At 35.9% G+C, this 14,686-nt stretch overlaps 1 protein-coding gene across 3 annotated transcripts in view; it reads left to right on the top strand.

The window, feature by feature from the left end:
* The window catches only part of PTPRM (protein tyrosine phosphatase receptor type M), an 848,823-nt gene that overhangs the window by 515,836 nt on the left and 318,301 nt on the right, over positions 1 to 14,686 (top strand). For all 3 annotated transcript variants that reach the window (XM_030925938.1, XM_030925937.1, XM_030925936.1), the window contains exons 9-10: positions 4,091 to 4,200; positions 11,899 to 12,100. In XM_030925938.1, coding sequence (XP_030781798.1) covers positions 4,091 to 4,200; positions 11,899 to 12,100 — 312 coding nt within the window. The remainder of the gene's footprint in view (positions 1 to 4,090; positions 4,201 to 11,898; positions 12,101 to 14,686) is intronic.

Raw genomic sequence — 14,686 nt, 5'->3', positions numbered from 1 at the left:
CCCTGAAGCTGGAGCATGCATTACTTTGAAATAAAAATCTATTGTTTTCCTAGCACACTAGCATTTCTTAATTAGAAAAAAGTTTAATTTCAAGTTATATTTCATAACCCCTCCAAAAGAAATACTTCAGAAAAGGCAGAGAGAAGAAAGAAATAGAATAATTGTCAAACAATATCCAGTTTGTAGAGAAAAGAATTGGGGAATCACTGTGTTTATCCATTAACAAACGTTATAATTCATTGAACGTTGTGAATTTCATTGTAGTATAATACTTGTATTGAAATATAGTTTATTTCATCAGAAATCGTGTGGGGGAAAAAAATTTACCTTTCATTAATGTTAGTAGAATCCTATATAGCCCAGGGATAAGTTGTACAAACATAGGTATTATGACTTTATATACCAGATCCTGCATTCCCAGAACTTCTTAAAATAGGTACTAGACCTAAGTTACTATGAGGTACTATCTTCCCTAACTTAATTAGTAGTATATTAATTATTTATTCATATTGTTTTAATTTACATTGTCTTTCTCTGATCTTAAAGTGATTATCTGAATCCCCTTTAGGGTTTCCTGTCAACTATTCTACTGCCATCTATCACAGGGTCACCACCAGTACATTCTAATAAGTTCATCCTTCTGAGATATCCTCTGCCTAACATGATTTTGAATACCTCCTATGTCATGTTACTGTTAGTATTTTCTTTTATACAAATTGAATAAAACAAATATTTGTTTTTTTCTTTTTTTTTAATTAAAAAGAATGGTTTTTTTTTAATACTTTAAGTTCTAGGGTATAACAAATATTTGTTTTTTGTAACTTTTCACCTTCCTTACACCTGCACATGGGTTAATACATATTTTCAAATAAGAAATATCATTGGCTGCTCCGCCTATGGAGTAGCCATTCTTTTATTCCTTTGCTTTCTTAATAAACTTGCTTTCACTTAAAAAGAAAAAATAAATACCGTCACAAAATAGAGTCACTCGTCTTAATTATCTTGGTGCTGTGAGAAAACTGATGATGCCATCATCATAAACACTTTCAGGATTAAGAGGAAGAGACTTAGCTGATTTTTCTCAGGCATAGCCGGTTTTAGTTCAGCTTCTAATTATGATGAACATTTTAGTCTCAGAGCTTGGAATTCCAGTGTTCTTAGAACTCACCTAATGTTGTCATTTCTAATGTTTTTTGTTGCTTCAGCGTAGTCGTATATAAATTTCTTCAACATAGGACTAACAATTATTTTCGTATTTATGTACTATTTAGAGTTTGAATGTCAAAATTAACTTGGCTGGGTATAGTGACACATGCCCATAATCCCAGCACTTTGGGAGGCCAAGGCAGGAGGGGATCGCTTGAGCCCAGGAGTTTGAGACCAGCCTGGGAAACATAATGAGACCCTATCACTACAAAAAGTAAAAATAAATTAGCTGGCATGCTGGTGTGTACCTATGGTGCCAACTACTCAGAAGGTTGAGGTGAGAGATCACTTAAACCTGGGAGGTTGAGGCTGCAGTATGCAATGGTAGCCCCAATGCACTCCAGCCCAGATGACAGAGCAAGACCCTATTTCCAAAAAACAAAAAATCAACTTAATCCAACTTCATTTTAGGAATGAGGCCAATGAGACCTAAAGAGGTTCAATGATTTGTCCAAATTGCATAATTTAATCGTTAGATAGTCTTAAATCAGAACCCAGGCCTCCCATATGAATCAGGATTTTTTTTTCTGCCAAACAACACTTTAATTGGAATAACTGTAAATGTTCTACATTTACATGTAAGTCGCCCCTCATCTCAAAAAAAGGCGTACTGTTTATGAGTCCTTTTGAAATTCTAGGCAGGCTTTCCAATCCGTGATAGTCTTAGCAGTCATTAAAAAACTAATCATACCCTCTCACAATCTAAAACAGTTTCTCCAACCCCCTTTAAAAAAGTTGATTGAGATTTTTGTCCGTTCACCATTTGATAAATATTTGGGTTGTTTTCACTTTTTGGGTATTATAAATAATACTGCTATGTATATTCATGAACAAGTTTTTGAATTAACATTTTTTTTCTCTTTTCCTGAGTACATAGCTAGGAGTGAAATTGTTGGGTTATGTTGTAAATCTACCTGTGTTTAACCAATTGAGGCACTGCCAGAGTGTTTTCAAAGTAGTGGCATGACTTCACCTTCCCTCCAGCAGGGTGTGGGGTTTCCGATTACTCTTCCTTCTTGCCAGCACTTGTCTTTTCATTATAGCAATGTTAGTGGGTATGAGGTGATATCTCATTATGGTTTTGATTTACAGTTTCTTGCTAGCTAATGATACTGAGTATCTTTTCCTGTGCTTATTGACTATTTGTCTTTTTTGGAAAAGTGTTTATTCAGGTCCTTTGCTCATTTCTAATTGTACTATTTGTTATCTTATTACTGGGTGTTAATATAGCTCCTTTTATATTCTAGATACAAATCTCTTATCATATATATGATATGCAGAAACCTTCTCCCATTCTGTGTCTTGTCTTTTCTTAATAGTGCCGTTTGATACCCAAAAGGTTTTCATTGTGATAATGTACATTTGATCTAGATTTTCTTTCATTGCTTTTGCTTTTGGTGTCATGCCTAAGAAATTGTTGCCCGATCCAAGGTCGTGAAGATTTATTTATATGTATGCTTTCTTTAAGAGTTTTATAGTTTTAGTTCTTATAGTTAAGTCTTTAAACTATTCAGAGTTAATTGTTATATGTGGTGTGAGGTAGAAATCCAACTTCATTCTTGTGCATGTGGATACCTAGTTGTGCCAGTAGCGTTTGTTGACAAGATTATTCTATCCTCATTGAATTTTCATGGTACTCTTACTAAAAATCAGTTTACTGCAAATGTAAGGGCTTCTTGAGTACTGGGATTCTCAGTTTGATTCCATACATATGTATGTATTTATATGTGTGTGTGTGTGTGTGTGTGTGTATATATATATGGAATCTGTAGCTTTGCAGTCAGTTTTGAAATCAGGTGAGTTCTCTCTGACCCACTTATTGGTCATTAACTTCATCACCAAAAAATTTGATCATGCATCCCCAAATATATGCATATTTATAAACAGTATAGCTATTTTGTAAATAAGATAGACTTACTAGTACACTAAATTGTATATAACGTGAAGCATACTAAAACACTACATTTAAAATGATGGGATAAATAATATTTTTTAATTATATTGAATATTATTTTATAGAAAGTTGGCAAATAACATCTTCACTTTTGTTAGATTTTTGCAAACTTATAAGAAGGTGTTATGTATTTTAAGTTTTGAAAAATGGCATCAAACTTCCCCCAAATCACATATAGTATTAACAAATAAAATAATGTTTAAAGACTATATTGTTATTTTGTCTATATCAACTTCTACTTTGTATGAATTTTAATAGATGTATTAGTACAGTAGCTTATATATATTTTTGGCATGGTTTTATCATTCAGTGTTATGGTTATAACTTGAATCCATGTGATACATAACTGTTATTTACTTTCAGTCTTTTCAGTACTTTATTGTATAACATAACTTATTAAACCATTTGATTTGTTTCTCATTTATTGTTATTTAAAAAATCACTGCTTTGTGAACATTTTTGTATATGTCTGCTGGTGCATATATGCGAGAATTTTACTAGAGAATATACCTGCATGTGGGACCATTGGGTCATATGTTCTGTGCATCTTCAGCTTTACTAAATACTATTAATGATTTTCCAATATATCTCTACCAGTTTACACTCCCACAAGGAGTATGTGAGAATTCTCATCACTTCAAATCCTTCCTCATTTCTTTTGGAAAAGTAAAAACGTTTATTTAATAGATGGGACTGAGCTCTGTCTAATTGATTAAAGCTTTTAAGAAAAAAATGATAAAGTTATTCTTTTAATCAGGACAGTGTAGCTAAAATGGTTTAAGGTTCCAGATTTTTAAAGAAAAATTGAGTATATGTGTGGACTATAAAAATCTTTTCTCTCAATAGAAGGTTAAAACCTACCAAGTCTAGAAAAATCTACTTTTTAATTGTTTATTACTTAAACATTTATTTCCTCCCACCCTCCTTTAGTCCCAGGTGCTGTTCCCACTGAATCCATACAAGGAAGTACCTTTGAAGAGAAGATATTTCTTCAGTGGAGAGAACCAACTCAAACATATGGTGTAATCACTTTATATGAGGTAGTATATATGTTTGTTAGTAATTTTTAATTAGAAATTCTCATGATAATGTAGGCTATCTAGTATTTAAAAATGCATACTTACATAATATATTTTAAGAAGTTTAATGCTTTCAGTAGTTATAATGGTTGTTATATAGAAGAAAATTGTAAAAATAAGTTTTTGAATTATATATAGTTTGAGGATTTAGCTTTACAATGAGTTGGACCTTTCCAGTTTATATGTTATATGTTAAGACACAGCATTACATTTAAAAATTATCTTTATTAAAAACAATAAGTATTTTGAAACATGCATTGATTATAAGACAAACACAGAATTCTATTCTTGATTAGCTATTAAATATTTTACTACTGAATTATAGAAGGACACTGATTATCCAATTAGCAAAGTCAATAAATACTGTCTCAGGGCTAACAATAGAATAATGTCTTTTGGTTTCTTAGTATTATCAAAACATCCTTTCGACTTCTGTGACATAGTTTTGTCTACTGAGGCATATCAAATAGTTGAATGATAGATAGCACAGAAGAATTTGATGAATTGTTCAAGGAAAAAAATAACAGCAATAACAGGGTGACATTCATCATTACATCTGTGCGAGCATCATTTCACTATGCCTATTGTCATAGAAACAAGCAGCTGTTTTTTTTAAGCTAGCATTTATTTGAATGCAAATTCAACAAAATTGTGTGTTGTAAAGTTTCTAAAAATCGTGGCAAATTCTCCTATGGAACCTCTGCTTGAATACCTTTCAGAACTACTGACAAAAGCCTGTAAAGATGAGCTGTCAGACAGTGATCACCGGGAAACCCCTTCCCTGACCCAACTGGCTTCACATTTATGTTTCCTTATAATTTTTGAAAATTGGTATTGAAACACACACAAAAATTAATTCAAAGCTAAGTGAAGAAAAAGTTGATTTTTGTACTGTTATTGATGCTGTTCATTGGCTGCTTTATTGTAAAAGAATTGAATATTATCAAAATTCATAGCTCAACTTTTATAGAGCTAAGTGTTATCAACAAATGAAACAAGTTCATATTTTTTTTCTCAGTGATGAAAATCTTTTAGTTTTTATTTTTGGCCCCCAAAATAAACTAAAACTAGGTCTCACTTTTGGGGATTCTTACCTAGTAACAGGATTTTAAACGCGGAAACATACAATCTTTGAAATCAACTTTAATTTCCAAGCCATAAGTTCATCTGTCCTAAAAGCCACATGTTGCTGTGTAGACAGACAGAAAACATTGAATAGAGTCTTTCTTTTTAATCCCACAAGAGATATATCTCTGTGTGGTAAGTCACTTTAACATGAAAACAATGGGAATAATAATTCAAAGGAAAAACCCATTAATCTCTTTGATACTGCAGCCAGGACTACCCAGCTGAACACTGATCTAAATACTACTACAATGAGGATGCATGAATGTGTCATAAATCAGGGTTTTAAAAATCAGATATGTGTAAGTAGAACAGATTGGTTCAGTTTTCTAGGGACCAAAGGGAAAATATGTGATCCAGGCTGAAGTGATTAAATACAAGCTTTCTGCCCAACAAATCTTTCTCCCTTTCCCATGTTTTCTACAAGTAGGAAGGAAGGGAGTCCCCAGCTCCCCCCAGGTAGGTCTTAGGTGGAGTCTCAGGAGGAGCTCTTCTTGAGCTGAGATGCACCTGTGAGCTGTGATTCACCCAGCGTATGCCTGAGTTTACAAGAGACACACACAGCTTCCTCCCGGAGCTGAAGATACATGTTGAACCAGACTCAGTCCCTCTCTGGAGAATCACAGACTTCTGAGACAAAATTATGCTAAGGAAATCAAACCTTTGCCCCGAAAGAAGCAAGGGCCATGGCAACAGTGTATTCTGTCATGTAATCACATTTGAATACCAGAAGGTGAGATAAATTGCCATGGTTGGAAAAAAGTTTAGTAACCAATGACACAGGTGTTTGTTTAAGGAAGGCAGCACACAGGATAATTTTTGAAGGAAAGAAGAAAGCACAGATGGAATATTGTTGATGTTTGTACTAGGCCGTTCTTGCTTGGCTGTAAAGAAATGCCAGAGGCTTGGTAACTTATAAGGAAAAGAGGCTTACTTGGCTCATGCTTCTGCAGAACATAGAAGCATGGCACTTGCATCTGCTCCAGGCCAGGGTCTCAGGAACCTTACAATTATGGCAGAAGCTGAAGGGGAGCAGGCACGTCACATGGCGAGAGCGGGAGTAAGAGAAAAGTGGGGGGTGCCACACTCTCCTGTGAACTCAGAGCAAGAATTCACTCATCACCAAGAGGGTGGCCTGAAGCCTTTCGTGAAGGATCTGCCGCCATGACCCAAACACCTCCAACATTGGGAATCTCATTTCAACATGGAATTTGAAGGGGACAAACATCCAGACCATATCCGTGTTGGAAATGAATATGCTGTAGCTTTAGGTTATTCTCAGTTCTCTCTTTGCTTATTATGAAAGATACACAAAAGCATTAATGATCAAAATGGCTGACAGCATTGTTTCTTCCAGGAGTTACAGCAGTTCACAGCCTTACGTCATTCTTCTGGTTTTCTTCCTTGCCTTCTCCTTTACACTCCTCTAACTCCATTCTCAGCCTTCCAGCACTAGCCTTGCCTCTCTGACCTCGTTGTCTTCATTCTGACTCAAGTCCTTCTCATACCTTACCCCTCCACCTCAGTCATTTAATTTTATCAGTCATCTTCCTACAACCTGGGTCTGATCATTACCCCATTACTCAATAGCTGTCAAAATATCTTATTTTGTCAAGTTGTCAATTTAATACTGCCCTCTGAAAGAATACTTTTAAGTGCAGAAGTATTCAAAATAAAACATCCTTGCTTCCCAATTTTACTTTTCAAATGTAACTACTATTAACAGCTAGATACATGTACTTTTAAAATTTTACAAGGTGGAAACTGTAGTGCAAATTCATTAATGAATATAAAATGAAGGCAATTTAATAAATGTTAACAAATCCAGCATTTTATTACGAGAATAAAATGCCATATGAGACTCCCACCTCACATCATACAAAAATAAATACCAGATTCATGATCTAAACACAAAAGTTTAGAAGAACCCTTGAAGAAAAAGATAGGAAGACATTTTTGTTATGTATTTTTCTAAGCTTGATATACAATGCAGCAGTCATTAAAAATGAAGATTGACAGATTTGGTTATATAAAATTTTAAACTTCTGAATGATGAAAGATACCATGAAGGAGGTCTGACTGCAAACAGAAGACTTGGAGAGATTATTTTCAGCACTTACAGCAGTCAACAGGCTGGTGGCTGTAATATACAGAGAGCTCTACGTAGTAATAAGAAAAAAACAAACACTGTATTAGGAAAGAAAATGGACAAAGACACTTCAAAAAAAATCCACCCAGCATGTAAGCATATGGTAAAGTACCTTCCCAACCTTACCAATGATTAAGAAATGGAATATTACAAGTGCTGCAGAAGTTTAGATTTCTCTAATGTCAAGTGTTAATCAGTGATCTGGAGAAAAGTATACATGCATAGTCTATTGATGGGAACATACATTTTGCAGTCTTTTTTTGGTAGGCAATTAGGGAGAATCTATCAAAATTTAAACACAGCATGTCAGACCTATTTCTAGAAGTTTATTAGTAATAATCCCCAATGTATAAGGATATTTGTCCAAGTATTTTCATTATACCCTACTAACTTTATGTATCTCTAGTGAGTAAATACCAGACTCCTGGTCATGAGACTTAACACATGGATTTTTACAAAGCTTTGGTATGTCTAAGATATTGGAAAAAGAAGTAGAAAAGGTACTGTTCCTTTTCTATTGAAGTAACTGCCCCATCAGCAACCAACTATAGAAAGAATGAAATGACTTCTAAACTTAGGGACTCAATGCATGAGTGTGTGACTACAGTATCAAGTGCAGTTTTGGTTGGGCACTTTAATCAAGTAGAATGGTCTAGATTTGCCAGCTGATTGGGACATTCAGGAGTCTAGAGTTGAAGACACGTTAATATCCTGAGCCTGGATAACTGGACTGTTAGTCACCATCAGCTGAGATAGGTGGTTATGTAGAGGGAATGAGAATTTAGGGGCCATGTTAAGAAGTTTGTTTTCAATACTTAAGGGCTTCTGTGATCTAACCCAAATCTGTATTTATAACGCCATCTCCCACTGTTTTTCTTATGGAACTCAGTGAGCCATGTATGTGAAATTGCTTTTTCTCCAAGAGCCTTCTGAGCCATCGCACACCCTGCTTTTGCTTAGATTCATTCTGCCTGTACCATCCCATCGCTCTCATCCTATAGCAGCTCTGCTTATCTTTCAGTATTTTATTCAAGTACTATACTCTTCCTTGAAGTATCCTAGGTCCTTTGCTCCCCTGAAATCAGATTTAATTATTCATTCCTTTGTTTTCTCAGAATAATTGCTTGAACCTCAATTAGAGGATGGTGTTTTATGCTGGCTGAAATTACCATCAACTCACACTAGAAGATTTTGATTCCCCTCTTCTATAACATGCAAGTCAAAGATTGCATGTTATTCTATTTTGGTTTCCCATTAATCTCTCAGTTTAGAATTTGAGGCTTTAAGTAGAGAAGGGGAAGACAATTTTGGAAGATTTCAGGCACTTACCTGCAAATCAGAAATCATCCAATAGAAGCAACAGTTTACTCCATCTCACCCAAATCTAACCCTCACACATGATGCTGAGATCTCAGTTTGCTTTTGACCTGGCGCATGCCATAAAATTACTTACATCCAACACTGCAGCAGTAGCGTTATTTACAGAGGCTTCATTACAGTTTCTTGGACCTTCAGCCAGGGACAGAGTACAAGTACAGGAGCTTCCAGACTTCCTTCTTGTAGCTTCCTGCTGTACTGAAGTACTTAACAGGCACTTAATAAACGTGTATTGAATGAACAAGTGAAAAAGTAAATGCTGAAACCATATGGACATTTGAGTTTGAGCATGGGGGTATATTTTGGTGCCATTTAGAGCAGCTGCTGAGGTGGGTGAATGTCTACCATCAGCTCTGTGGCAGGCAGTGGGGTTGTAGAGTTAGAGTGCCCCTGCTGCCGAGAAGCTTTTCTTATTCTGATATTCAGACTCCAGGGCTCTGTGGATGGGTCTGAGATGGGGAAACCCATCACCTTTGTGACATTTTGTGGACATATACATGCCCAACATATTTGTTTGTTAGGGGCGAGGGAGAGGATCTGTAATTTTTAGGAGTATGTGAATTAGTGTATACATGTGCTTTTTAGAGGTAGGAAAGAGAAGGTGTCTAATTTTTACCAAATTGTCAAAGGGTTATCACTGGAAGCCAGCTAAGAACCTCAGTGTTATTTTGAACCACAGGGCTTTCGGCAAGTCCAAGCCTATCGGCCCTGGTGGAACAGCAAGCAAGTCCCTTAGTAAAGCATTTGCTTGATAGTCCTTGCGGGTGGAGCAAAGATCCCACTCGTCTGAGTGTTTACATGAGCGCATGCACACGCCTGCTCTCCCCAGGAGGAGCTGTAGAAAAATAGATACTGAGTGCCAAATATTTACTGATCACAATGGGATCGGGAAAGGAATAAGACATCAGCCACTCCTCAGAAGGAAGATACAATTACATGAAATGTTCCAATTCCTCTGGCGTATTTAAATCATGATTGAAGATCAAAGAAGAGATTTCACAGTACTCCACGATTCATTGCCCAGTGTTCAGTCAATGTTTGAATAGAGTAAATGAATCTGAATAGGTAGAGAACATGGAAACAGAGCTAACTGTCTCATGTTCCAGGCAAGTGAAAGTTTATAGGCAAAAGCAATGTCAGAAAAGCCCCATTAGTGTTTGCAGGGCAGTCTTTATCCTCTGACCAGAACAGAAGGGAATATAATTGTGTAGTATCACAGATTCTGAAGTAAGTTTGGAGAAGGTGGGAGCAGGTCTGAAACACAAAACTAAGGAGTTTGGGCTTCTCTCATATGCATTTATGTTTCATTAAGGTTTGTAGACAGGCAATAAAATGAACAAGAACAGTAAGCTAGCCTCGGTAGGCAGCGTCAGTCCTCATTTTAATTATACTCTGTCATAATTGTTGGATCGCTTCTCCCCTTCCCCTACCAAACTGATACCTCCTTCAGGGAAGGTACGATTCCTGAGGCACCATGCAAGACCCCAGCTCAAAACACAGTGCTTGGCACATGAGAGGGGCTCAATGAATATGTCTTAAATGTACGGGTGAATTAGTGGGAAACATTGGGAAGCAATTATGCAGTCATAATAGAGGTTTAGATCCGTCTCCTCTAAACTGCCTTGTTCCCTGGAGGTGTCCAAATGGAGGACCAAGTAATCACACAGCAGATACATCGCTGACGTCCCTCGCTTAGCTGCTGGGGGCGGATTTGGCCTTATCTATTCTTGACTTCCTTAACCTTGTAGAGGAAGTCTGTTAGAGGGTTAATAACAGATACTGTGCATGACTCCAATAGTGTCATGCACTGCAGTGATTAATATATACAGCAAACAGTTTTCTTGCTAAAGTTTAGTTGATTCGATCTAAATATTCTTTCAGAGAGGTCTTCTTAATTGTAATGACATGGTATAAATATAAGAAAAAAGAATGTCAATTATCACTTCGTATAATAACAGTTTTAGTGTTCATGCACATAAATTACAAGTAAGTTTACCTATTTAAAAGCAAGAAAAGTGCTCAGTTTTGCAATTTAAAACTTTAGAATATGCCACATTTTAAAATTATGTCATTACAACCAGTAGAAGTTAGTAATCACCACTAAAGTGCGTGTTCTTGAATAGATGATGAACTTCTCACAGTGAAATTCTTTAAAATATCATTTGAAAGAGCAAGATTTAAAGACACCTATGTTACATTTATTTTCAAACACTTCAGACTTATCCAACATACTTTGAATATCTGTTATGTAGCTAATGTCATGAAAACTTCTAGAACCGCACTGTCTCATATGGCAGCTACTAATCACACATGGCAATTTAAATTCAAATTTTAACTAAAATTTTCAGTTCCTCAGTGTCACTAACCACATTTTAAATGCTCAGTAGCCAGATGTGTCTAGTGGCTGCATTTCCATCATTTCAGGAAGTTCTATTGGAAGACATTGCTCTAAAGGAAAGAAATGAATATGGCCCAGAATGATCACTCTATGTGTAGCATCAGGAGTGACCGGAATCTGTCTAGGATTCCAGCCATTGGAGCAGATGTCCTTGCCTGCATTGATGAAAACACTTCAGTGCCCTTGTTCCCAATAGATAATAATCCTAAATCAAATTATGGCTACTAGATTAACGATGAGGCCTTATCCTTGTCAGTATCTTATCTGTTTGAGTTAGTTGAATATTTTCTTATTTTGTTCCAAACCGATTGTAATGTAGTTTTACAAAATGACATTTTGAAAGCAAACAACTTCAAAGCATTAGCTTAACCCTGCGCTCATCCTCTATGTTCTAATCTACTGGCTTAAGTTCCCCTGTCTAAAAAAGTAATAACTCAACAGCTTTGGCGGAGTTCCTTCATCCCTTCACTGGATTCAGGATTTCAAGAGTCTGAGTAGGAGCTTATCATAAAGTGTCTGACAGTGCATACATCAGAAGGGTTTATTGGATAAAGATGCAATCTGAGTCCATCTGCTCCAAATATTTTATCACTTTCTCATTCTTTTGCAGATCACCTACAAAGCAGTCAGTTCCTTTGACCCAGAAGTAGATTTATCCAATCAGAGTGGAAGAGTTTCAAAGCTGGGAAACGAAACCCATTTTCTGTTTTTTGGACTGTATCCAGGAACCACATACTCCTTTACCATCCGAGCTAGCACAGCTAAGGGTTTTGGGCCTCCAGCAACAAACCAGTTCACCACCAAAATATCAGGTACTCAACATTCGTGAGTTGTGTCTTTTATCAGAAGTAACATTTTTGTCCTTTTTCTTTCCCGTTGTCAAGTATGCTCAAGCTCGCACACACTAACATTATATCCGAAGGAATACCCTTGGATGCCTGAGGCTCAGACTCATGGCACAATTATCTCTCATTTGGGAGCTTAAGATCTCATGTGTTAGGAAGTGGCTATTGTTTTAGCAGGGCGCCTTAGAGGACTTGGGCATGAGGCAGAAGGTTCTGTTGAGACTCTCTCATCCCCTTCTCAATCCAAAGTTGTCAGAGCAGTAATGTTGGAAAAATCTCTGTAATGAACCATGAACCATCAGGAGCTCAGCAGAAAGACAGTCATATAGAGTCTGCTTCCGAAGGATCAGCCTCCTTGGGACCTCTACCATAACTAGATTCTGTCCTGAAGAGACAGGCAAATACATGATGGTACCAGCCACTGAGGACCTCCAGATTTTTGCTTTTAAAGACTTAATTATGTCATCTAACAAAAGACCTAATTTGAGAAATATTTCTAGGCATGTTCAACTGTGCAGAAAATGTCTTTGTACTTCAGACTAGAGGAAATTAAGCTGCCATCTGGTACGGGATATACAACAGCAATAAAAAAAAATTGCATGAATTTTTTTTTCCTTTTTTTTCCCCTTTGGATATGAGTGTGGAAGTGTTGAGTTTTGGCTTTAACTGTTTTGTTTGGAGTGAATCAGGTGGGGTGGAAGTAGGGAAACGAGCTAACTCTTGTTATCAGCCATGGTTGGTTCAATAATATTTAGCCTGACCTTTATATCTTTTGTCTCTCATTCCTTGTTTTGTATTAATAAAAGTTATTGTTTGGAGTTGAAGGAAAGGAATGTTCACAACTAGATTATTGTTAAGTGTTTGGCTAGGTTTTGAGGGAGGGTTTAGAATTTTCTTTTTAAGCATTTATAACTTAAGGGATAATTTTTCATTATGTAAGATTTTATGAGCACAAAAGATTTGAAATTTAATACACTTGATACTCTGTATATAGAATTAGGTTATAGAAACAGTATGGAGAATTGGGAAAGAGAAAATAAGTCTTTGGGAAGTTAGAATAATTAGAGATTCGAAAACTTATACAGGTTGAAGAAGGTGGGTTGGTAGAAGAAAAATCACTGGACTTGGAATCAAAAAATCTAGGTTCTAGTTATGATTTTGCCAGGCACTTCCTCTCTGATTTTATTCAAATAAATTTACCCCTACATACAAATTAAGATAATATCATCTAGTGTATGAATTTATCATGGGGATTTAAAGATGAAATAAGTGCCAATATATATACCTTGAAGCATGTTTTAAGAAATTTTTCCCATGTAAGTTATACTACGAAGATTATTGTCATAAAGAGTATATTTTTTGAATAAAATAATTCACTTTTGCTATTTTTATTAGATAAGAATTCTGATCATTATGGTTGTATTAGTCCGTTCTCACGCTGCTAATAAAGGCATACCCGAGACTGAGTAACTTATAAAGGAAAGAGGTTTGATTTACTCACGGTTCAGCATGGCTGAGGAGACCTCAGGAAACTCACAATCATGGCAGATGTAATCAGTGGTTTTGACCACTTTGAGCATGCCAAGTTCAAACAATTTTATTGAAAATCAAGCAGCCTGACATTTTCATTAGCTTATACGGCTCATCAAGAATAAGTATTTGATTTTTATCATTTTAAAACAGTTACAGTTTACAGGTTCAAATTTTCATGGACCTATGAGAGGGAACCACTCTTGTATACAAAATGTAATTCTATGTTATGACTTTGAGTTAATTTTTAAGAGAATTGAAATAAATTTTACTGCTGAGATGATTCAATAAATGGAACTCAGAAGTAACCCATATTGTGATAAAATAATCTTTTTGTATATGTAAGACAATTTTAAAAACTGTATTTGCAAGAAACAACCTCTAGCTTTCTCATCAGGAGTCTCTACCTGTGGGCTGTGAAAATATGGTATGCCGTCCCACATCACAGCTCTGTGTAATGATTTGTCTTGTCCATAATTACTGAAGAGCTCTGTTGCTGTCATAATAAGACTTAACAGTCTAGAGAAGGAAGATGCCGGGAACTGGCCTTAGAAATAGGATTTATATTTGGAGGAGAACTAACATTTGTAGAATTATATTTGCCTGTCTCTCTGTTCTCTCTTTGAATTATGATAATAAACATACAGGGTAGTTTCCCCATTTTCAGATATATAAAAGCTCTTATGCTGGTTAAAACAAAACACAGCAAAAAGTCAAACCTAAGCCTTTCTTAATTCTGTTCCTATGTGTTTTCCACTGTCATGCTTTTCTGAGAGCCCACAGATAGTCACTAATTCATTCCAGCAAATCTCTCTGACTTCCACTGTCCTCTTTAAATCCCCAATGGGTCTCTGGTACCTGAAAAACCTTGACCTAGATGGAATAACTGTAAAGTCCAATGATTATTTCTTAAATATGCCTTTAGCATAAACATTTTATTTGAGAACTCATATGTACAGAAAAGTGTACCAATTGTAAGTGTACAGCTCGGTGATTTTTCACAAGCCGACTATGCTAATTTAG

Source organism: Rhinopithecus roxellana, chromosome 21 (genome assembly GCF_007565055.1).
Source record: "Rhinopithecus roxellana isolate Shanxi Qingling chromosome 21, ASM756505v1, whole genome shotgun sequence".
Taxonomy (NCBI): Eukaryota; Metazoa; Chordata; class Mammalia; order Primates; family Cercopithecidae; genus Rhinopithecus; species Rhinopithecus roxellana.
Note: the sequence above shows the minus strand (reverse complement) of the source record. Positions and strands in the feature narration are given on the sequence as shown.